Source organism: Myotis daubentonii, chromosome 9, assembly GCF_963259705.1.
Source record: "Myotis daubentonii chromosome 9, mMyoDau2.1, whole genome shotgun sequence".
Classification (NCBI taxonomy): Eukaryota; Metazoa; Chordata; class Mammalia; order Chiroptera; family Vespertilionidae; genus Myotis; species Myotis daubentonii.
The window spans coordinates 17,203,265-17,227,553 of record NC_081848.1 but is presented as its reverse complement, the minus strand read 5'-3'; the positions used below and the strand labels follow the sequence as shown (position 1 = coordinate 17,227,553).

The window sequence follows — 24,289 nt, the reverse complement described above, 5'->3', positions numbered from 1 at the left end:
GACTTTAGTTGTCCCCTTTTTAGTTTCTTTCAGTCTAGAGCAGTTGCTCAGTCTTTTTTGACTTTCCTTATCTTGACACTTGAAGTCTGAAGTTATTTTTTTTTTATTTTTTATTTATTTATTTTAAAATATATATATTTTATTGATTTTTCACAGAGAGGAAGGAAGAGGGATAGAGAGTTAGAAACATCGATGAGAGAGAAACATTGATCAGCTGCCTCCTGCACACCCCCTACTGGGGTTGTGCCCGCAACCAAGGTACATGCCCTTGGCCGGAATCGAACCAGGGACCCTTCAGCCCGCAGGACGACGCTCTATCCACTGAGCCAAACCGGTCAGGGCTGAAGTTATTTTACAGATGTTTTTACATGATGCTTCCTCACAATTAGATTCATATTATACATCTTTGGCAAAAATATTATGTGTTCGTCTGATTGTACCTGATTAGGTGGTATGTAATTTCAATTGTCCCATTAGTGGCGATGTTCACACTGATCATTTGATTTAAGGTCGTGTCTGCAGGCAGTGTTCCTTTGTAATGCGTGAGCATTTTGTGGGGAGATATTTTGAAACTATGCAAATATTCCACACCTCATCAAAATACCAATTTACCATTTTATATCATGTGGACTCATAAAAGAGACACAAGGAATTATTTTATATATATTTCATCTATTGTGTGTGTCACAGTGGGGAGGGGGGAACCCTGGGAATTATGGTCTTAAAAGATGAAACAGGTTTACTACATTTTTATGTTTTTAAATATGTTTTTATTAATTTTTAGAGAGAGAGAAAGGGAAAGAGAAAGGGAAACATTGATGAAAGAGAATCATCGATTGGCTGCCTCCTGCATGGCCCCCACTGGGGATAGATCCCAAGACCTGGGCATGTGCCCTGACTGGGAATTGAACTGGTGACCTCTTGGTGCATGGGTCAATGCTCAAGCACTGAGCCACAGCGGCCAGGCAGTTTACTACATTTTAAAACAATACCTAGATTAACTCAATGTCCAATTTGAACATAAACACTTAATAAACGTTTGTTAGATTAGTGAAACGTAATTGTCAGAGATAGAAATGGAGTTGGATAAATTCAGGCTAGTAAATCTGAGGAGGAAAAGAAATGGATTAATTTAAATGCAGGGTAGGTAAGACTGGCTGCACGGAAACCCAGAAGGGAGAAATCTGTGCAGGAAACACAGGAACGGCAAAGAGAAGGTGCTGAAGGAGTCACTCCTACTATAACCTTTAAGAATGGGTCTTTTCCAGGTTTTAGTGGCATAATTAAAGCAAGTCGTTAACACAATTCACCAGCTTCCTTTACTTGTTACTACTCTTCCTTCTTCCTAGGCGGTGGGAGTGCTTTTCCAACTAAAATAGTAATTAATCACCTCCCCCAGCAGGTGCAGTATGAGAAAGAGGTCCTGCAGACTTTTGAAGTACGCAGGCTATTTTACATCAGTCTGAACGATGAATTGTTCATCCCTTCAACAAGAATTGATTGTCTGCTCTGTGCAAGGTGCTGCCCTGGCTGTAGGAGGGACAATGCTGACAGGGCGGATAGGATCCCTACCCTCAGGGAATCGGCAACCTCACAGTGGCCAGAGTTGAGGCACAGATCACAGAGCCAAGATGTATGAAGCAAAATGGGGACTTCAGTATTTTAGGGCAGTGGTTCTCAACCTGTGGCTCGCGACCCCTTTGGGGGTCGAACAACCCTTTCACAGGGGTCGCCTAAATACAGCCTGCATATCAGATATTTACATTATGATTCATAACAGTAGCAAAATGACAGTTATGAAGTAGCAACGAAAATAATTTTATGGTTGGGGGTCACCACAACATGAGGAACTGTATGTACTAAAGGGTTGCGGCATTAGGAAGGTTGAGAACCACTGTTTTAGAGCCACGGATTAGTCCTTCAGACCACGAGGTCACTGTTTTGCTTGAAATGTTGTAACTCCACAGAATACACTCCCCAGAAACAGACGTAAATGATGTTTTTGTATCCACCCTGCTCCCTATGCCAGCTGGACAGGCCATTGAGCTGCGGTTACAATCCACTGCATTGGGTAGGGCTCGGACCCAGGCTGGTTCACTTTATCTAGTGTGGGGCTCCATGTGGGAGGCAAAGTTACAAACTCTTCAGAAATACTATGTACGAGCGATGGTGACAATAATAAGATCATTAAACGGAGAAGAGGGAGGTTGCTGGTGACTTAGATAATGGCCTTCAGACCTCCAAACGGTAAATGACGGATGTTAGGCCTCGAAACCTTTCTCTGGATTTGAGCCCAAAAACATTGTCAGGTTCCTAAAACAACAGGGAAGACTCATCGTCAGGACCGGTAACCTTACGTTGATGCTGCTCGAGAACAAACACACAGACAGAACAACGTGCAGTGTGGGGCTGGGGACCCAAAAAGCCGAGAAGCCGAGGTTCCAGTTTCATTTTCAGTTTCCAAAATATTCCCCGGTTTGGATGTGGGGAGAAAGAAAGAAAGGTCCCGCGAGGCCACATGCAGAGGAAGGGCTGTCGGCGCAGACTGACTAACATTTGGCTTCCTGCTTTTTATTGGATTTCAGTCTGAAAAACACAGATACAAGAATGGCTGGTGCGCAGGCCAGCCCAGGCCAGCACATGAGGCTTTGAAATCATCTGTCATTTCCGTCCCGTCCCGTGGTGATCACCGGGGCTGTTGTCCAGAGGAAGGAAAAAGACCTGGGGATGGGTGTCCTGGAGATGGGTGTCCCCAGTCCCGCAGCCACCCGGGGGCCCTGCCCAGGAGAGCGCTGTCCCTGGCTGGTCTGCTACAAGCAATCAGCTGCCACCGATTTCCTCCTCTGCGCCAGGCCTGGGCAAGCTGCTTCCTCACCCGACAGAGCTGGTGCAAGGCTGGGGTAAGGATGCAATAGCGGTGACTGACGGGACCACATGCTCACCCCAGGCCTTCTGAGTGTTTTCCTCATAGAGAATTGGAGGCTGTTGCTTCTCCTTTCTTTCCCATTCTTGTCCGTTCACGTGTCGTTCCCGGGTCCTAATAGCCATAGATTTCATTTTCCACCCACCCACACTCCTCGCTCCTCCCCAGGCGGTGGTCTGGAGAGAACTCGTAAATGTCATTGGTCACAAAGCCGCTCTCGATGCTGGCCAGGGTGACGAACCCGCTCTCGGACGGGTTCACAGCCCTGTGGTCGGAGCCACAGGACATGTCCTCGGGAGTGGCTGCTCCCGAGCACCCTCGGAATGAAATGTTCTTCAGGTCCGGCCGGGTCTCGGCCAAATCGGCTTCGCTTTGTTTCCGGATGACGCTGTAAACCTCCAGGTCCGGGCTGTGCGCGGGGCCGGGCGAGGGCCAGATGGTGCGCGGCTCCTTCCCGCTGGGGTCTGGCTGCTCCCGTGTCCTAGGAGAGAAGACAGGGCTGAGTTTTCAGACGCGGGGGCTGCGACCATCCCTGGGCCCGACTATCCCCGGGCCCACTGGCCGGGCAGGAGGCCATCCTGGGCAGGCACAGCTGTGCTTCTCACCTGCCTGACTCCACAGTCAGGCATCCGCAGGGCGAGGGGGAACAAAACAGGGGCGTGTTGCTAGGCTCAAAGCGACTGTAAATCTACCACTCACTGCTGCCGACGCATGGAACAGAGGTGTCTGTCCTGGGACCTTCAGAGCCCCCAAAGGGTCCATGATAGAATGGGATGGGGAGAGATTTCACTTAAAAAAAAAACCCTCTTCTCTAAGTGAAAAAGGCCAGTCTTTCAATTCTAAGTGTAGGAAAATAAACAAGAATAAAATTAGTAATATCTCTGACTTGATCAACAAGAGAAACCATAGATATGTTTGTGATTTCATGATTTTATAACATCACAGTAATAATAGATGCCTTAAAATAACTTCAAAATGATAATAATTACACCCATCACTAAATAAAGAAGCACCAATTAAGGAGCACATGTATTACTTTATCACATTCCTTTGGGGAAATACTTTGCTAAACTATATATTTGTATAATTGCTTCCCTTGCATTCAATGCATTTTATTTTATGCATTCAAAAATATTTTTCCGGGAAGGAATCGCTAGGCTTCACCAGACCAGGTGAGGTGCTAAATAGGCAGAGGAAGGAAGAGAAATCAAGAACCAATCGCAGAGTAAGCAGCCGTAAAACACAATTGTAATTTTTTTTAAACTGAATTCAATTTTTTTTTAAAATATGTTTTATTGATTTTTTACAGAGAGGAAGGGAGAGAGATAGAGAGCTAGAAACATCGATGAGAGAGAAACATCGATCAGCTGCCTCCTGCACATCTCCCACTGGGGATGTGCCCGCAACTCAGGTACATGCCCTTGACCGGAACCGAACCTGGGACCCTTCAGTCCGCAGGCCGACGCTCTATCCACTGAGCCAAACCGGTTTCGGCCTGAATTCAATTTTTAGATGAAAAGGAATTAACTAGTAACAATGAGCACAGTAATAAGAGCGAACATTTGAGTGCTTACTATATGCCCATTCTGCCTGTACTAACTGCTTTGATGCTAATAATTCTCTAAGGAAGTCGTTATTAAATGCAGCAGGTTCTATTCTTACTCAGTCATCTTAAATTGGTCATCAAAGGGCGTCACATCTGAAACTGGACCTTCGTTTTCCTGTTGTAGAGTGGGCACACCAGCCTTCTCCTCTGTGTACCAGGACAATGGGGAAAAGGTAGCTGGGAAGCCATGGGCATCTCAAAAGTGTGGAACATGATCCATCAGTGGAGTGGCCCTAGGCCAGTGATGGCGAACCTATGACACACGTGTCAGAGGTGACACGCGAACTCATTTTTTTGGTTGATTTTTCTTTGTTAAATGGCATTTAAATATATAAAATAAATATCAAAAATATGTATTTTTTTACTATGGTTGCAAATATCAAAAAATTTCTACATGTGACACGGCACAAGAGTTAAGTTAGGGTTTTTCAAAATGCTGACACGCCGAGCTCAAAAGGTTCGCCATCACTGCCCTAGGCTATTAGTGCGGTGTTTTGTAGCAGTCTACAGTTGCTATTCAGTGGACAGAAAAGCCAATTAAAAGTATTTGGCTATCTCATTTTGAATAGAGTGATTCAGTTTCAGATGTTTGCCAGAATGTTCTGAAAGAGATGTTTTCCATGTGGCTCACTATTCACTCCTCCACTCACTCAACAAACACTTGAGAGCGTGGGTTTCTGAGAGCACTTGGCTGAGTGGATGCAGAATAACACAGTTTCACCCCTCAAGCCATTTAAAAAAAAATGAAAGAATGCAAGATCACTCTCAACCACAGCTAAGCACAAATGCTTGGTACTTCAGAACGCCTAGAGCACGGCAGAGAATTTACTCTCAAAACTGCAGTGGTGTCTCTCTTGTCACTGCCATGGCTTTTAGTTAAATAAATAGGGCAATGTCCAAACCTGAGAGTTCAGAAGACAAAAGTTTGCATGACCAAGGTTTTACTTGCCTCCTCCTCCAGATCCAAACCCAGCAGACAACTGTGGTGACCAGCAGGAGGAGGAAGAGGGGGATGCCGGGCACTAGGAGGTAGACAAGGTTCCAGGCAGCTTCTGAAAAGAAAAACGCACGGTATCCGCATTAATGATGTTGTTCTGTGCTTCGAAACAGGCTTTAAAAAGCATAATCCACATAATCGACACAGAGTATTCCAAAGAGCATCTCCTTTCAAAAAGTGAGTCTTTTCTCCCTGTCCAATTATTCTAGGTAACAGAGAAGTTTAAAGTTTGGGTCTCATACAATAGCAGAAGGGCAGTTTGGGTAATTACATTTTTTTTTTCCAGTTGAAAGATATTCTCTTTTCTTGTCCTTCCTCTCCCATAACGAAGAAGGGGCTGTTAGGCGGTGTGGATGTTCCCAAGGCGGGGTGAGGGAGAGGGAGGAAGGGGAGACCGTCACAGGAAGCACGCGATTCAGACTGCAGACGCTTCCCAACATTTCTAAGACTAACTGGATCCAGTTGGGCCCATGAGCAGTGACTTCTTCTGTCCTTTAAGTCTCAGAACCAGAGAATTTTCTTTCAAGGGGCTTTGGGAGGATCAAGGATTGGGGACTGACCCCTTCCCTAGTCCGACTGGTCCAAGATTCCCATCCACCCAGAGGCTGTTGCTTTGTTTTTCCACAGAATCTGTTACACACACACACACACACACACACACACACACACACACACACACGACCACTTTAAATACCACCTTAATAACAAAGAGCAATAAAAATGCCACCCATCTTTGCATAGTACTTACTGTGTACTTTTACCCAACATTTCCTTGTATTATCTGTTGTAGAATAACACACTTGATTGGCCTTTCTCCCTGGTTCCTGGGAGGAAGGGGCTCCAAAACTTCGGAATTTCTCAGGTAATAGGAGTGATTGTTATTCACGAGGCCCTCAGACCATATCAGAGTTGATGCTGACAGAGATGTCTCACAATGGGGCTGGTGAGAAGGCAGTGGGGCCTGGAGATTGAGCTCAATGACATGGCCAATGACCACACCAGTTACGCTAATGTAATGACACCTCAGTTAAACTTCTCACACCAAAGCTCAGTGGAGCTTCCTGGTCGGTGAACACACTGATGTGTGAGGAGCATGAGAAGGCATCCAGACTCTACAGAGAGAGGACAGGAGCTCCCCATGTGGCACCTTTCTAGACCTCACCTCATGTGTTTTTCATTTGGCTGGTCCTGATTTGTATCCTTTATAATAACATGTAGTCATAGGTATAGCATTTTCCTGAGTTCTATGAGTTGTCCCACCAAATTAATGAACCTGAGGGAGTGGTGGGCACCCCCTGGATTTATAGCCAGTTGGATAGAAGTGCAGGTGGCCTGGGGATCCCAGAACTTGTGGCTGATGTCTGAAGTGAAGGCAGTCTTTTTGGGGCCTGAGTCCTTAACCTGTAGGGTTGTGCTAACTTGGAGGGCTAGAGTCAGAACTTAATCACCATATCACAATATCCTTTTTTATTTTATGGACACAGTTTCTCAGGTAGTGAGAAAAACATTATTACTTCCATTATGGAAATGATTAAACTGAAGCACAGAGAACTTATGGTTTTTTTAAAGTTGCCCAGCGACAAAAAACCCAAATTTCCCTCTTAAAATTCAAGGTGGAGCCCCCGTCTGGTGGCTCAGTTGGTTGGAGCATTGTCCCACACACCAAAAAAGTTGGAGGTTCGATTACCAGTCAGGGCACATGCCTAGGTTTCTGGTCAATTCCCAGTTGGGGCAAGTACGCAAGGCAACCAATCAATGTTTCTCTTTCACATCAATGTTTCTCTCTCTCTCTCAAATCCATAAACTAATCCTGGGGTGGGGATAACAAAACAATAACAACTCAAAGTGGAGTCCAGGTTGAAAGTCCATTAGCACTCCAACTCATCACCCCATTTCCTTTTATCTTTTATGATTTAACTTTTAAAAGGTTTTTGTCCATTTCCTTTATTTGTTTCACAATTAATATTCATCATGGATCGTATGCAGCATGGTCTGCGACTCTCTGCTCTTATTTCCCTACATCCATTCTGTCAGTTTCTGCCCCATCACCCGCCCCAGGACTTCTGGGTGGTTCCCAAGGCTCCATCTTCATGCAGACTTTTCCTCCCCTGCAGCCTAATTTCCCCTATTGTCTTAGGACAGCTCCATCAGCATAGTACACTGATGAAAGCTAACATTTGATGCAGTTTTTGCAAAGTCACAAATGCACTGTCTAGTTCCATTGTTAGGTAGCTATGGGATGGAAAAAAGTAGGAAATGTAACTGTGGGTAATGTGTGATCAAGGGAGTCCCGTTATCTATTTTTCCCAGGAGAGTTCTGTATATACCTTTGTTTTCTTTAAATGTTTCTTTGACATCTTCTTTCTCTGTGTTTTCTGGAAGTATGGGTGTGGCTGGATTTGTCCTTTCACCTGGAAACAGACACATGAACTTGAGAACCTGGAGAAAGGCATCAAAACACAGATATTCTCTGAAATCCTACCAGGTTCAAGGTGGAGTGCCAAAAGGCAGTAGCAGTTTGACCATTGCCATTTATAGACACAGAACAAGGGTAGACTTTGCTGGGTTAGAGGTTTAATTGTCTTTTTCTTTCTGGTGAGACTCTTGCTCCAAGAATCACGTACTGCAACAACCCGCTGGTGGTTGGCATCAAGGCACATACTGTACGCAGGTGCTAAGGGGAAGAGTCAATGACTCATTTCTAGGACCAAACATGATCAGTTTGGCCCACTTGTTTAAACAGATGAGCTATTCCTTTCATATTGTCAATCATGACAAGTGACATCTCAAACTGAATTTTCAACGGTTCCTTTTCAGCTTTGAGAGAAACAGACAATGTTAGAGAGCGAGACTCTCCACGACTCGCCATGGCTGGATATGGCATATACCTGTTTAAATGTTCTGGGTTAGCAATGATCTTTCTGTTGAACCATCTGGACTAAAGATCATATGGTTCTAAACCTATGAAGAAGGGCTGTGAAATAGCCCAAATTAGCCCAAACCTCAAAAGACAGGCTTACCTCCCAGCCCCGTAGAAGGAACTGTTGGTTCCTCTGTAGCAGAAAGAAACAAAAACGAAAATAATAACTAAATTTCCATGCTGCCTTAAGGAAATTGGCCAGTTCATGGCATCCAGTTGTTTGCTCATTCAGTCACCAACAAACCATCTCCGTCTGAAGTTAGTCAACAGGATCACTTGTGCACGAAGACTAGTCCTCCCCCAGCTTTGCTTGTGCACTTTTTTTTTCTTTTTTAAAAAGTATTTTGAAATTTTTAAATATGAGGATTACCAAATATACACAAAAATAGAAAGACTGATATAATGAACCTCTATGTACCACTGTTAGCTGCAGTTCTTATCAACATATGGCTAATCTAGTTTCAGCAGTAATCCTTCCCCACTACACTCAGGCCTGGGTTATTTTAAAGCAATCCAAGGTGTCTTAACAATTCCTATTGGGATGCTTTAGAAAGCAACAGACAATGATCTCCACACAGTGGAACTAGTTGGGGGGCTAAGTAGTCTACTGGCCAGCCCCTAGGTAGAGGCTGGTGGTCTAGAACTGAGTCATTTGACATATTTCAAAGAACCTCAGGAAAGTCAGGTTGCACAGACAACTTATAGCAAATGTGTGTACTCTCTTCTGGCAGTCACTCTCTGATGCCAACCCGATGGTCTGGGGCTCATGGGGATGGGGTCCTCAAGGGCAAGATTTTAGAATTCACAGTCCTAAGGCCAGGATGTCAAAGTGATTCAGAGAGAAAACTTTTAATCGTCTTCTCATCAGTTCAGGAATTTATAGAGATGACTCAAATCCATTAATTTATTAAAAAAAAACATTTATACAGTGCATGTCATCTGACAGAAATATCATCATGTTCTAAGTGTTTTCTAAGACAAACAATTTATCCTGAAAACAGCCTCATGAGGTAGGTGCTATTATTACTCTGATTTTCTACATGAGGAAGCCAAGGTACAGGGAGATTATATAACTTGACCAAATCCCTCAGCTATTAAGTAATAGCTGAACTGGAATTTGAAACAATAAATTCAAATAAAAATTAAAATCATAAGGAGACAAACTGTGCTAGGTAATGGAGATAAGATAGCAAATGAGAAATAGTCCCATCCTTGGAAATATAGGACAATATTAATAGATATTGATACATAAAAATAAATGTTTTAATATTAATAAATATTTTTAAAAATTTTGTAATGTTACATTATAATACAAAGTATACTCAATAACGTTACATGATCTACTCATTTTCCTGTCTTTCTGTGGTGTAATCCACTGTGCAAACCGGCAGCAGTCAGCATATTTACGCAGCATTTGCTCCAGTCCTGCGGTGTGTCTGCAATGCACCGCCCGTGACGAATTGTCTCTGATTTTCACTGAACCTGCGCATGCCTTTAGCATACCTGGAAGTAATCAAGTGTGCAGATCTGGCTAGTACGCGCCCTGCTCTATGTGGTCATGTTGTCAAATGCAGTTTGGGATGTTATTCAATCAGTCCCTTGCCACGCTGGCATAATGAGTGGTGTGCCATTCTGTTGGAACCACACTGGATGAGCTTTCCCTAATCCACCAAGTGCAGGGATTAATTGGTCAGACGTGTATATTTCCAGAACTCATGCCAAACATGTAGGGAGGGAGCCAAACTTGTAAATAGGCCGTTAAAGTAATGGGTGTGTGAGGAGCTATGATCCTCATGGGACGATCACCTAACCTAGTTTGAGGGGCCCTGGAAGGTTCCCAGAGGAAATTATCATTTTTTTAAATTTATTATTTTGAAGTAATTTCCGATTTATAAAAATTTGCAAGAATAGTACAAATAATTTTCATATATTCTCCACCCAAATGTTATAATCTTATCATATTTCATTTATTTACTTATTCTCTTTAATCTCTCTCTTCTCTCTCTCTCTCTCTCTCTCTCTCTCTCTCTCTCTCTCTCTCTCTCTCCCTTTCATTGCTCTGGAAGGTGACCTGCTTAGACAGCCTCCAACTTTGCAATCACCTGCCTAAGACAACTCTGCATGGGACTTAGGGAAACAGGTTTCTGGGAAACATAATTTACTTGAGAGGGTGGAAAGAAAGAAAAGAAATCTTTTAGCAGAAAAAGCATAGTCCAATTCAAACAATTAAAAGATGATAGGATTACTTAGTAACCAACTAGAACTAAGTCATTCTCCTATCGGGAAAGGATGCAGAATTGGAGCCAAGCAGTTGGCTTCATGGAGGTGAGAAACTTGAGGGACAGATCAGAACTCACTTCAAGTTTAGACCCAAGCCAGTTATAATGGAGGAGTGTGGGAAACTCCAGCACAATGAGACTACAGTCTTAGAGTCCAAACCCTTGACAGACCTAGGAGCAAACGCCCGTTGCACTTGCAAGGTACATATAGAGGGTGGTCTGGGAGTTCAAGCTCATCAGTGTGTCTACTCTTTGCCCCAAACCAGAGAAACTGGTGTATTTTATCATCTACCGCCTCAGGTCACAATTCTGTTTCCTTAAAGCCCCAGGAAATAATCTCGCATGGCTGTTAGAAGACTTGTAGGAACAATGGCCAGTTTCTTTTCATATTTCTTCTTTATTCCAAGCTCCTACAGCCAACATCACATGTGGAAAGAATCAGAATTTGTAATTGTCCACTTAGAGAACTTTTTGTTTCCCGAAGTTCTCATAATTCTTGCTTTATTGTACATAAATTAGACCCTTTTTTGCTTCATCCCTCTCTTAGCATCTGATACCCCTCTCCTTTGCTAGAGCTATTCCTCAAGGAGGAAGGCTCTCTACATTTCCCTTTCCAAGGATTCCCAATGTTGCACATTGCTGGCATGTGCAACACACTTTCTTGGAGACCACATAATAAATTCTTGGAACCAGCAAGCTGCTCATAAAATGAGAGGGGAAGTTGAGAGATTCAGCCACCTAACTTGGGAGAGAATCATTACCATCGGAGTATTTGCAAATGAAATTGTTCTTCATGTTGCATCGGTCGTCATTCCACTGGAACATATAGGGGCCCCCGATGCCGGTGGGTGCAGATGGCTGATGGTACATGACTACGCAGACCTCGCTGCCACAGGAAGGCTCATCCACATACCAGTTCCTGTAGGAAAGGGGTCAACAGTGGAGGCAATTGGAGAAGGATACCAGCCTTCAAAGCCTTTGTTTGTCCATCAAATCCTACTGAGCCACGAACTTAAGACTCTGCTTCAAGAACACAATACAGAAAAAGGGAGGAATTGAAGTACCGCCAGGCTTTCTAATATGGACAGCACAATCAATCATCTGACATTTGCCACAACCTTTTTGCAGGAAGGAAGGAATATATTATCATATGATTTCTGCAAAGTAATTATGGGGGGGAAAAACAGCTAGCAGCCCATTCTGAACAATCTTATTTATTGCTTGCTTTTCGATAACTGGGTTTATTTTTCTTCTTTTATAAGTCAGATGTGCTGAGAAGAGGCATGACTCATCTCATGTCCTCCTCCCATCTCCTCACACTTTTTAATTGGCCATAACTGACTTTTCCAGCCCTGGAAAGACTTTCCAAAATATAGAGGATGTCAAAGCAGGTGAGGAGGTGGGGACAAGAGCAAAGGGCCCACATAGTCTCCAGTTGTTTCCTGCTCCTCAGGCTGATGAGCCCCTTGGCTGGCCTTCACTGCTAGATTTCTTGTCTTGGTCTCCCTGGCTCCTGGGTAGGATGCATTAGCAGCCTCAGCGTCACTATCCAGTGCTACTTGGAATTAAATGGCACTGCCACCCAGCTGGATACGTGGGTGCCAGGTTTTGGATTTCGCAAAGCGTCGAAGTGCTCTGAGCACCCACCCCATGCACTGGCCATGGGCTGGCTCTAGTCTACCAGATTACGCACCTGAGCTGCTCCCTTCCAGCACTCAGAGCTTGGCCCTGCGTCTCTGCCTACCCTTATCAGAGCCTCTCCTTAGGAAACAGCTATGAGTCAGGTCACCTCATAGCACCCCATTATGGTTCTGCTCAGTGTTGTATTCCCTCCACCAAAAGGAAGATACTTTGCTGCACCCACTGGGTTTTATGTGCCTGGACAATAGCTGGCATTGCAATACCACTGGATACTATGCCTGGATCCTCTGCTCCTCATTAGTTACCTCCAAGCCATTTTCCAACTCCATAGGTGGGCCTCTTACACTGACTTGCCATTGGCCTTATGGCTTTCCATTGGCCTTATGGCTTTATGTTATTTCATCTCACAGGTGATAGACTAGATGGAATGTTATATCTGGCACCTGGTTTCAAGCTGAGCACTCTTTGATAGGAGAGGCTAAGTTCCAAGGAGGAAGGACCCTGCAACACCATGGCAGGTACAAGTGGTGATAATCTCCTCTGTTCTCCCAAAGGGGCCTACAGCCATTTACTCAAGTAGCCATGCAGTGGGAGAAGAGAAAACCCAACTATTATAGAGCCTGCTGGACACAAGGTGCAAGTCGACATTGATGCCCAAAGACTTGAAGTGACACCAAGGCTGCCCATTAGAGTGGGTGCATACTGAGGTCAGGTATCAAGTGAAATTCTGGCCCAGGAACAACTCACAGTGGAACCCATCCAGTGCTCATTTTTGAGTCCCCAAATATACAAATTGAAAGCCTGTAGGCTTTCATAGCAGAGAAGGTCAAGTGGAAGCCTCTGAAACTGCACTTTCCCCAGCCCTCTTCAAGATAGTAAGTAAACACAGTATCTTATCCAGGAGAAGATGACAGAAAGTAGTGGCATCCCTAAAGACTTAGAGACTGCAAGGGTGGTATTCCCCATCACATCTCTGTGTAATTCACTAGTCTGCAACAAAGCAGGCAGGTCCTGAAGGAGAAGACTGGAGTAGTGTAAACTGAACCAAGTGGAAGCCTCAATTGCAGCTGTTTTCCCGTATGTGGTATCTTTGCTACAGCAGGTTAACATGCCCTTGGTACCTAGTATGCAGATCTGGTGAACACATTTTTTTTCATCTTTATCAGGAAAAGAATCAGAAACAGTTTGTATTTCTTTGGAATAGACAACAGTATACACTCTAGTCTTCCCTCAGGACTACACTAATTTTCCTGCCCTCTGTCCTAATATGGCATGAAGAGACCTGAGCAGCCCAGACATCTTGCAGAAAATCATGCTAGTCCATTACATTGCTGACATGCTGAGTGAAGCAGATGAGCAAGAAACAGCTAGTAAATGGGAGGCTTAGTAAGATTCATGTGCTCCATGGGTTGGAGCTAAACCCTATGACGATTCAGGAACCTGCCACTTCATGAAAATGTATAAGTGTCTAGTGATCTAGGGAATGCCAGAACATCCCTTTCAAATGAAAGGATTTAAAGCAGTAATTTGAAGCATCTTGCAATAACTTGAAGAAGGAACCGTGGCATTAGTAGGTCTCTTAGGGGTCTAGAAGCATATTTCACACCTGGAAATACAGCTCTGGCCCGAAAACCAGCTGACACAAAAGACAGCTGGCTTTGAGTGGGATCTAGAGCCGAAAAGGACCCTGAAGCAGGTCTAGGCTGTGGTGCAAAGAGACTTACCACTTGGGCCATATGATCAAGTAGACCCTATTATTAGAGGTATCAATGGTGGGAAAAATAATGCCGTGTAGAATTTGTGACAAGCCCCAATGAGAGAATCACAAGGCAAACCCCTAGGATTCTGTAGCAAGGCCTTGTCATCTATAGCTGAGAAAGAACCACCTGGCTTGCTACTATAAAAATAGCACCAAGAGATCATTCAATCCAACTTGCCCATCATGAGTGAAGCACTGTCAGACACACATAGTCACAGGCCAGGCAGGCCTGGAATCAATCCATTATAGATGGAAGATATATATGACTGAAGGGCATTGTATGAGTAGGGCAAAGAGCACTGTATGAATAGGCAGAGCAGACTGCCATGACATCTACCACTGTTGTACTAGTGTCTCTTTCTCAGCTTACACCTATAGCTGTAGAAGGGAATCCCTTGCATCAACTAGCTGATAGAGGCAGCCTGAGCTTGGTTTGTGGATAAGTCAGCCAAATATGGCGTACAGCTCCAAATGGATAACAGCTGCACTACAGCCCCACTCAGAGGTGGTTTTGAAAGGTCAAGTGTTAAGAGGACATCCTCCCAATGTCCAGAGTTTTGTTGGTAGTTAGTGGAGGTTAGAAGAGAGAAGGACTCAGGGGTAGGGCAGAGAGCTTGGCCAGCTGATCAGGGGTAAAAGCTTTCTAAAAGGAGAAAGAGTAGAAGATTGGGGACAAGGAGCTATTGGATAGAGTGTTATGACTAGACATATGGGAATAGGCATGAAGTATGAGACTCTGTTATATGTTAAAGCCCACCAGAAAGTATCTAGCATGGAAGAGACCCTTAACAACGAGGGATACAAAATGACTTGGCCAGTTGATGTCAGCTAGTCTGTTGTCAGCTGCCCCAGTGCTGGTGCAATAGCTACACACTAGAGTAGCCATGGTGGCAGGGATGGAAACTGCATGGGCTCAACAGTATCGGTCCACACTCTCCAAGGACCACCTAACCTGCCGGCAATAGAGACCAATGTTAAGTCCCTGAAAGGGTACCAACCCTAGGAGACCAGCAAGTTGACTACAATGGACTCCTTCCAGTGACTCATTTTGACAGGAATAGACAAACAGCCTGGGTGTGGGTTTGCCTTTCCTGCCCCAGGGCCTTAGTCAGCATCTCTATCCAAAGGGTTACACACACAGTATTTGATCTACCAGCACCGTACCCCAAGTAACATTTCATCAGACCACAGGATCTACTTTATAGCAAAGGAGTGGGAGTAGGAACCTGGCCATGGGATTTGCTAATCATCTCATATATTCACTATCCTGAAGCTGCCAGCTTGACAGAGTTATGGAAGAGCCACTGAAAACAAAGCTTGAAGCACTAGCTTAGAGGCAATACTTTGTGAGAACAGGGCATCATCCTCCAAGATGCAGCGTACACTTTGAATCAATGACCTTTGTATCGTCCTGTGTCCCCAAGAGTAAGACTACATAGGTCTGGGAGCCTAAGGATGGAAGCAGAAGAAGCCCTGATTACTATCACTGGTAGTGGCCCAGTTGGAGAATTTGTACTTATTGTCTCTGCAATGCTGGGCTTTGTGAGTTTAAAGGTCCTGGGACCCAAAGGGTACCCATTAGAAGATACAGCAAAAGCCTTATTGAACTATGAGCTTTGGCTGCCACCTGGGCACTCTGGGGTCCCTGTGTGCAGGGACCAGCAGGTAAGAAGAAGACTATTATCTTGGCAAGAGTTAACTCACCCTAATCATGAGGAGGAAGTACTTCTGCATGGGCTCAACAGTATCGGTCCACACTCTCATTATGAGCAGAGAGAAATACGTATGGCACCCAGATTGTCTATTTGGATACCTGTCAGTACTCATATGCCTAATTTTGATGGTAAATGGAAAAGTGCAAGGTGACTAGGGCCTCCTAGTCCCTGAGCAGAGGGGCAGGGAATCTGGACTGGATAGCAGAGGAGGGAGATGCAGTGGTGAGAAGTGCAGTTCATCCTATTAACCTTCCCTTTTAAGTTTCTCCCAGGAAGAAAAGCCCATGAGGATCCCGAAGGAGGTACTCCTAGAACTAAGATCAGTGGTTCTCAACCTTCTAATGCCTCAACCCTTTAATACAGTTCCTAATGTTGTGGTGACCCCCAACCATAAAATTATTTTTGTTGCTACTTCATAACTGTAATTTTTCTACTGTAAACAATATGTGTTTATGTATAAACAATATGTAATTATATATGTGTTTTCCGATGGTCTTAGGCGACCCCTGTGAAAGGGTCATTCGACCTCCAAAGGGGTCGAGACCCACAGGTTGAGAACTGCTGTCTTAGATGAAGATGTGGATCTGATCAGCATAATGGGTAGACTTTGTTAGATGCTGACATGCTGTCTTAAATGTAATGGGTAAAGAAGATATATTTTAACTTTCATTGTTTTTATTGATAATGAGTTTAAACTTTTTTTATCATATGATTGTTTACCAGTTAGATTTTGTATTTCCTGAAATGTTTGCTTAGGTCCTTTGCCTCTTTATCTTTTGGGGTTTTATTAACTTACTAGAGGCCCAGTGCACAAAATTCGTGCACGGGAGGGGGGTGTCCCTCAGCCCAGCCTGCACCCTCTCACAATCTGGGACCGCTGCCTCCTAAATGCTCGCCTGCCTGCCTGTCTGATCACCCCTAACCACTCGCCTGCCTGCTTGATCACCCCTAAACACTCTGCCTGCTTGCCTGATCGCCCCTAACTGCTCGCTTGCCTGCCTGATCACCCCTAACTGCCTCTGCCTCGACCCCACCACCGTGGCTTCTTTGGGAAGGATGTATGGAATGACGTCTGGAAGGTCGTTCAACTGTCCGGTCTAAGTAGCATATTATGCTTTTATTATTATAAATGTAAACTTTCAGTGTTTTATTGACTTTTATATAAACTCATAAAAATATACTCTTTGTTAAATTTTCTACAATTTTTTCCAGTCTTATGTCTGCCTTTTAATTTGATATTTTTTTATGTTTGTCCATGTCACTGCATTTCTTGGGGTGGGGGTGGAGGCGATGGCAACACCATGGTGCCAGGGGAGGGCATGGGTTTAGGAAGGTTCTATAAACTGTAGGCTCCCTTAAGCCCTCTCTTGCCCAATCCATAGAATTAGATCTTGTCTCTGATTTCTTGCCCATCATTATGATTCCCTGTGGTCTGGAGATCTACCTTCAGTCTTAGCCCCATAGACCTTCCATCTCTCACTGGAGTTCTAGTCTGAAAAGCCAGGTAGCCAGAACGATTGACTGGAAGCATTGCATGCCATTGGAACAATGCTTTGGGGCCACACCCTTCAGAAGAGAGTTCTTTGGATAAGAGCTGGGCCCAGATCAAGGCTGACTCACCACCTTCAATTCACTACACTGCTTTAGTCAGCGCTACTCCGCTGCCGTCTCTACACAGCTGTTGCCTGGGTCGGCCTCCTCCTCCTCACTGACCTGGCACCATGGGTCTAACCTGCCTCCTTTTGGAATTATGTCAAGTGGGTTAGCCACCTTGGGTTCCACATTTACCTGAATGTTGATATGCTGCCATCCATCCAAGTGTAAAGGTCCTGGCAGGCTGTGCTGTTGCTTTGCTTCTCCTCACGCCTCCGGAGCCCAATCCAGAAATCGCCATCAGACGCCAGGAGGTTTTCAATGAACTTTTCTATCAGCCTCTGTTCATCTTCAGACTCAATGCTGACTAGCTGGCCCCCATCCCTCCGGCAGGCTGCTCTGGCTTCCTCAAAGTTCAGTCTTCGAGAAGCATCATGGAAGTAAAGGACTTTATAACAAGGTCTCTGTGTTCCTCCCCGGCAGACCGGCTGGCCTAGAAAAAAAAAAAAAATTCCAACCACGTCAGTGAACCCAAAGTCCGCTAGAGCAGGGACTTGGAGGCATGCGAATGAAGCTGTCCCTAGGGCAGGCTTTCTGATGACTCATCAGTGGACTGTTGTAAGATCAGTTAGGGTTCTGAGAAAAGTTAATAGCCTGCCCGCAGGAGATGTGGTGACTTAGACTCTATCACGTAGGGACTCCATGCTTTGTTTGTCCCATCGCAGTTTCCTGAACAGCAGATTTTTGGCTTTCCTCTAAAAGAGAGGCAGATGAAAGCGTATGGTGTCACGTAAAGGCACACAAATCACTTTCATGCTATTAGGGAGTCTCGGGGGATAATGTGGCTTTTTTATATTTTTTATTTTTATTTTTTCTTCCTTCTTTAGTGTGGCTTTAAGTGAGTTATCTGTTTGGTGCTTCCTTCAGAGAAGAGAGGCATGCTGAAATTGGGTGTGGACTTCTCTACCCTGGAGCCCCCTGCCCATGTGGCAGGACTCAGAGTTCACCCATTCTGTGCGCCGTTCTGCTACTGATCTTGCCTAAGCTCAACTAAGGTTAACTGAACTCTCACTATGTGCCATGAACTATGCCAAGGTTTTGGGTTTTTTTACATTTACATACATCATTTATCTCATTGAACTCCCATAGTAAGTCCCTGATGTAGATATTGCTTATGCCCCATCTTACAGATGAGAAAACCGAGGCTTAGAGAAAGTAAAGAATTTGGCTAAGGCCACATAGCTATCAGCAGCATTGCCTAAGTCAGAGCTCTAATTATAAAGTCATGCCAGTAACCAGCGAACTGTATTACCCACTCCCCATCCCACAGTCAGGCGTGTTCCAACTGACTGACAGCTGAAGGGCAGAAGACCATCTGAGACAAGTAGATGGGATTCTACTGAGGAGCAAATAACAAATTGCTCACCAGTACACACCGCTCTAGCTTGGGTCCCGGTGCCTGGAGCCTTGCTACCCCTGAAACATGAGCCTCATGACTCCTCTGTTTAATCATCATGTACTGAGTATACTAGCTATGCCTAGCACTGTGGTAAGTGCTGGGAATATGTAAACAGATGCCAGTTCCCAGCCCATGGGAGCAGACAGCATCTGTTTCTGGATCCAGAGTACAAGGGGAATCCCTTTCAGCGAAGAGCCAGATCCTGGGCTGTGGGTGTGACTTGTTGCATAAAGCCAGGGGTAACGGATTTTGGTTTGCAAGCCTCTTCCTAGCCCCCATGGAATGCTCTCACTTTCCTAACTTATTCTGCAGCTGTGCTGGGAGCCAGACAGCCTTCATTATCCTCCGTCATAAGAATACAGTGCTACACGGGACCAGCGCACATAAGGACAAATCCAGAAGGCTGTGATTTCTTATTTCCTGTTTCTTCTTTCATGGCTTTGGTAGAGAAAGTCTCAATAAGCAGCCAGTTATGAAGAGTTTTGTACCTTCTTTCTTTAGGTGTCATTCTGCTATTGCTAAATAAACCCTAATAGGACTGGTCCTCCAGAGAAATAGGAGGCCTCAAAAGTGGTATTTCACCAAAAAGGTATTCCAGAGAAACTGGGAACACTGGCCGGAGAGGCTGTGGCTGGGCTGCTGCCTGGGAGAAGACTGGGCCCAGCTCTGCTTCAAGGAGTCCTTAGAGGTGGCTCCAAATGAGCAAAAGACAAACGCATGAGCCCTAGGCCCCCCACTCCACCCCCCGCCCCCCAGCTGGTCATCAGCAAAACAGAAGTTGGAGTTGATTTACTGGTAGTGCCCGCTGAACACTGTTGGATGATCAAGGGAAAACGTCACACCCTGAAGAAGTTCCCCCTGTGGTCCAGCCTGGCCACACCTCCCAAGTCAGCAGGTGAGTGGCCCCGGGGCCAGAGCTGGCAGGAGGCCCAGGGCGCGTCTGGCTCCCTGGCCTCAGGAAGTGTCCGGCTCTTCTCTTTAGCAGGAAGGGGAAGGGGGGGCGGCCTTCTATTCCCCTTGGCCGATGACAGAGCTCCAGCAGCCCAATTCAGTTCACCCTCCCCTTGGCCGCTCCGCACCCAATCCCGCCCGGAAACCAACTTTAGATGTTTTCAATCAGCTGTGCAAGCAGGAAACCAACTTTAGGATTTTTTCAATCAGCGGTGCAAGCAGGATAAAGGGGTGCGGGTTCCATTCGCCTCCGTCCCTCTGGGGCCATGCGGTCGCCTGCGAGGCGGGCCCGAGAAAGACAGGAGCGCGGGCCTTCTACCCCCACATGCAGAACGAATGCAAGAGGCAAGAAACCCAAGCACTGTACCTCCTCTGAGGTCCACGTCCGAGGCTGCAGACACGCGGGAGGAAGGAAGCAGAGAGTCACTCCTCAGAGTCAGGCGGGACTTGTCCCGAGCACACTAGGCTTCTTTCCGATCTCCAAGCGCGGATTCCGAGCGCTGGACTCAGCCATCCCGCCCCCTTCCCGCAAAAGACCAGGAGTAACTGGCTAGGTTCCCGGGGCACAGCCGATCCGGAACCCCTACTGTACCCGCCCTCTCCTATCAGACCTTCTCGGGGCGTGGGGGGCGGGGGGGAGGACCGGGAGTCTGCGAGCCCGATCTGCATGGGGGTCCCGGGCCTGTGCCCGCCGGGCCCACTGGGCCCACTGTCCCACCAGCCCACGTTCCCGCATTCCGCGAGCTGGGCTGGGGACAGACTTGGAGAGATCCAGGATATCAGGGAACCCGCGCGGGGCTCAGCCGCGGGCGATTGCTCCCCCAGAAAGGCTGAGTCCACTAGTTAGGTTGGGGCGCCACCGCCCTCACCCCCGCAGCCCCCCCTCTGCAAAGGGCCTGAGAAGAGGCGGCCCTGAAGACAGCCGTGGCTGGGGTGCGGTGGGCGCATCAGCCGAGCCTCCCGGGAAGCGGCCCCCGCGCACTCACCGCTCAGCAGGCGACCCTTCTGGCCCCGGAGCCCCGCCAGCAGCACGGCCAGCAGCACGGCCTGCGGCGCCCCCAGCTGCATGGCCCGCCCCGTGCTCCTCGGACCCCGGGCGCTACCGCGGAGGAGCGGGTGGACCTGCGGCAGCCCGCACCACTGCACCCGGCAGCTGCATCTCCGGAGGACAGACCTGGCACCCGGAGGAGGTGGGGAGGGCGCGGAGCCAGCCCGTCTCCCCTCCGCCCCCAGGGACGTCACTGCGGGGAGGGCAGCCCCGCCAGCTGGCCCGCCCCCCTGGCCTCCTCCGGGGCTGGGCGCCAGACACCCGGCCCGCCCGGGGGCAGCGAGCAGGGGAGGGGAGCCAGCTCCCGCCCCACTCCGAGCTTCCCTAGGAGATCCCGCATTTGCCTAGAGCTCAGGGCCGGGGCAAACCCGCCTGGCTTCGCTGAAGTCTGATGACGAGAGCACTGTGGCTAAAAACAGGACCGCGCCTCGCCCCCCCCCCGCCCCCCTCCTGGGGACAGGCCAGATGCACTTGGGAGAGGCAGGCAGGGAGACCGCCCGGGGCTGGTAGGGTGCAGCGCAGGCTTCGGGCTGGCCGGGCGCGTGAGGGACAGCACGGATCGCGTCCCTAGAAGGAGGCTAAGTTGAAGTTCTGGCTGAGCGGAGAGCAGCTCCGCCCGAGGCCAAAGGATGACTGAATTCAGCGAGGAAGTAACATCGCCCTGCTTTTTGCAGGGCTCGTGTTTGTTCAGCCTTGAGCTTGTGATAGAAAGGAGATGGCCCCGCCCCTCACGAAACAGTGACCCGAGTTCCTCTGGAAACTCTTTCCTCACAACCCAGCCCTCAATGTGAGCTCCTTCTTCTAAGCTCCCACAGCAGCTGTGTTTTACATTTGGTCTTCAAATATATCCAGACAATAATGTAAGCCTCCAAAAACTACGCACTAAGTGGCAGAGGTGCGTCTGATTTCCCTGCCTTTGCCCTTCTGTGAAGCACAGCAGAAGCTTCATCTGGGCTGACCTCTGGTTTCGGTTTGGGGCCTCAGCTTGAGCCACTGCAATTCTAGACACATAGGTCTGAATACAGGCTGGGGGGTTCGGGGTGTGGGGTGTGTGTGGGGGTGTGGAGTACCAGCTGGTAATATGGGGAAGCTCTGCTACTGCAGAAACCAGTAGCAACAGCAGGTTCATGTACCACTCCTCTTTATCTCCGAATTAGAATATCTCGTATCCAGCATACATTCTTTCTAGAAATTCCTCATTATCTAAACAATCAAAGAGAGAGCTGCTCTGGTGAAAATCAGCCCTTGATTTGGCACCGGGCATTCTTTCCAGTCCTGTTTTTCTTCACTAAATGTCTGTGTGGCCTTTGAGAAGTCTTGTTGTGTGGGTTTTGTTGTTGTTGTTGTTTTGGCGTAAGTTTCAATTAAATCTTGGTAACACTAAAAGTTACCTCAACTTTTCTGAAGGGTTGATAAGACAAACAGATGTTCAAGTGTGTAGGTAGCTGGGCACTTAATGTCAATTGCAAAATATTTATTTCCAATATTACAGCATCGTTGCAACCTAGAGAAGCTGTTACCTTGGTCCAGTTAATTAAATTGTGCCCTGAGTTCTCCCTTTGATACGCTGGCCCTTGGTCCAGAGAGACTTCGTTGAGGCATGCAGTCAACCTAATGTGGTAGGTAGATTGTAATAACAACCCCGATTCTTCACACCACCCTGTATCCACACCCTTTATTATGTGGCTTTGCAGTTCCTCTTACTCAGGGGGCAGAGTATGTTTCCCTCCCTCTTGTCTCTGTGTTTGAACCCCCAACTGACCTACAGATGTGTGAGCAAGAACAAATGTTGACGCTCACTTTGACATGCAGTATTGTTGCAGTAATACCTAACCGTTACACCTGGCAATGCAGGCAGGTGTCACCAGGGAAAGGCTGGTTGCCAAGAAAGCTCACAAAGTGGAATTTTTCTCAGTAAAATTATCTTGGTCCAGGGTCTAATCCTTAGTTTGACAAACTCAAACCCAATCTAAGAGACTAATATATTTACACATTGAGAAATACAATCATCAGGTAAGCTCATGTTTGCATTGGCCTGTTGAACACATACTCTCCCTCTGGGCAAAAGATTACTCAGTGAGCATGGGATCAGAAGAAAGGGAATTAGTTACATGATTTGGAAGTTTAGGCTTTGATAGCCTGCTATGTTATCACTAAAGAGAGCTATCTGTCTGGCAGACAAACACATCATCCTGATAGGGTCCCTTTTATTCTTTTAATTCTTACCTGAGGATATTTTTCCATTGATTTTTAGAGAAAGTAGAAGAGAGAGAGAAAGACAGAGAGAAATATCAATATCGAAGTGTGAGAAAAACATTGATAGGTTGTCTCCTGCACGAACCCGACCAGGGCCGAGGAGGAGCCTGCAACCCAGGTACTGGCCCTTGACTGGAATAGAATCCGGGTCTCTTTGGTCTGCAGGCTGACGCTCTATCCACTGAGAAAACTGGCTAGGGCCTTTTTATTCTTGATGGTGCTGATATGAGATTTCCATTTTATAACTTTCTAAACTTCTTTTTTCAAGGCCTACCTCTGCTCAAAACACTTTTCTTCAAATAGTGCTGTGGTGGAAACTGCTAGTTTCCACTAATATCCATTCTCTACTTCTTTTAGTGATAGAGTCCTGAATTTTAATTAGGTATTTCCATCCCCCCCCCCCCCCCGCCCACCCCCGCCATTTAAAGCCTATTTCCTGGCCTCCCTTGCAGTTCGGTGTGTCCCTGTGATTAAGTTCTGTTGGCGCTGCGGAGTAGGAGTTGCATCTGATGGAGGTCATAGATAGAGCTGTGAGCACTGGAGCAGAGCCCTGAGTGGGAATGCCAGTGGGACAATGCCGAAGAGCAAATACTTAACCTTCTCGTTTCCAATATACACCAAAGAGAATGATCTTTAAAAGTGAGGGAGGTTGGCACTGGGATGTACATGTGTGTAAGACATAGGAATGCTAAGCCAGCTGGTCACAGAACTAGAGCAATTCATTCCTCACTGCAGACATGTCCCAGAAACCAAATTTTGGAAAACAGAGTTTTTAAAGTTTTTAGGATGGCCCTTTCATCCCTATTTGCTTATTGTTTTTACTAGTGGTCTAGTAGTTGGGGCACATAAAGCCCTGTTTCTTGTTTATCTGATATTCATAACATAGATAAAATATAACAATTCTGGAGACAACAAATAAAAACAAGAGAAATAGGAGTTTGAGAATGTATGAGAGAGATGGTTATTTGTGTGGTGTCAAATACAGTGGTATCCAATAAGTAAAATAGATCCAAATATTCAATAACTGGTAAAATTCCTGGAAGTCTGCATACTTAACTTTTATTTCTTTGCCTATTTTAACAAATGATCCCAATGATCCTGATGTAGGACTAGGTTGTTCCAAAAGTGAAGATCTAAGTGAG

The 24,289-nt window shown here is 46.3% G+C and overlaps 1 protein-coding gene across 6 annotated transcripts; it reads right to left on the bottom strand.

The window, feature by feature from the left end:
• Window positions 1-800: 800 nt before the first annotated feature.
• On the bottom strand, window positions 801-21,236 carry LAYN (layilin). Of its 6 annotated transcripts, XM_059708027.1 has the most exons (8): window positions 20,830-21,236; window positions 20,211-20,234; window positions 17,629-17,926; window positions 11,487-11,644; window positions 8,547-8,579; window positions 7,854-7,937; window positions 5,479-5,581; window positions 801-3,404 (listed from the first exon to the last, which is right to left on the bottom strand). In XM_059708027.1, the coding sequence occupies exons 1-8, from the start codon at window positions 20,909-20,911 to the stop codon at window positions 3,038-3,040; spliced, it is 1,149 nt and encodes a 382-aa protein (XP_059564010.1). In that variant the 5' UTR covers window positions 20,912-21,236; the 3' UTR covers window positions 801-3,037. The 6 variants fall into 6 exon arrangements, with proteins under 6 accessions (XP_059564010.1, XP_059564011.1, XP_059564012.1 ...); XM_059708028.1 differs by lacking the exon at window positions 20,211-20,234 and having other exon boundaries at window positions 20,830-21,234; XM_059708029.1 differs by lacking the exon at window positions 8,547-8,579 and having other exon boundaries at window positions 20,830-21,232.
• Between the last annotated feature and the right edge of the window lie 3,053 nt (window positions 21,237-24,289).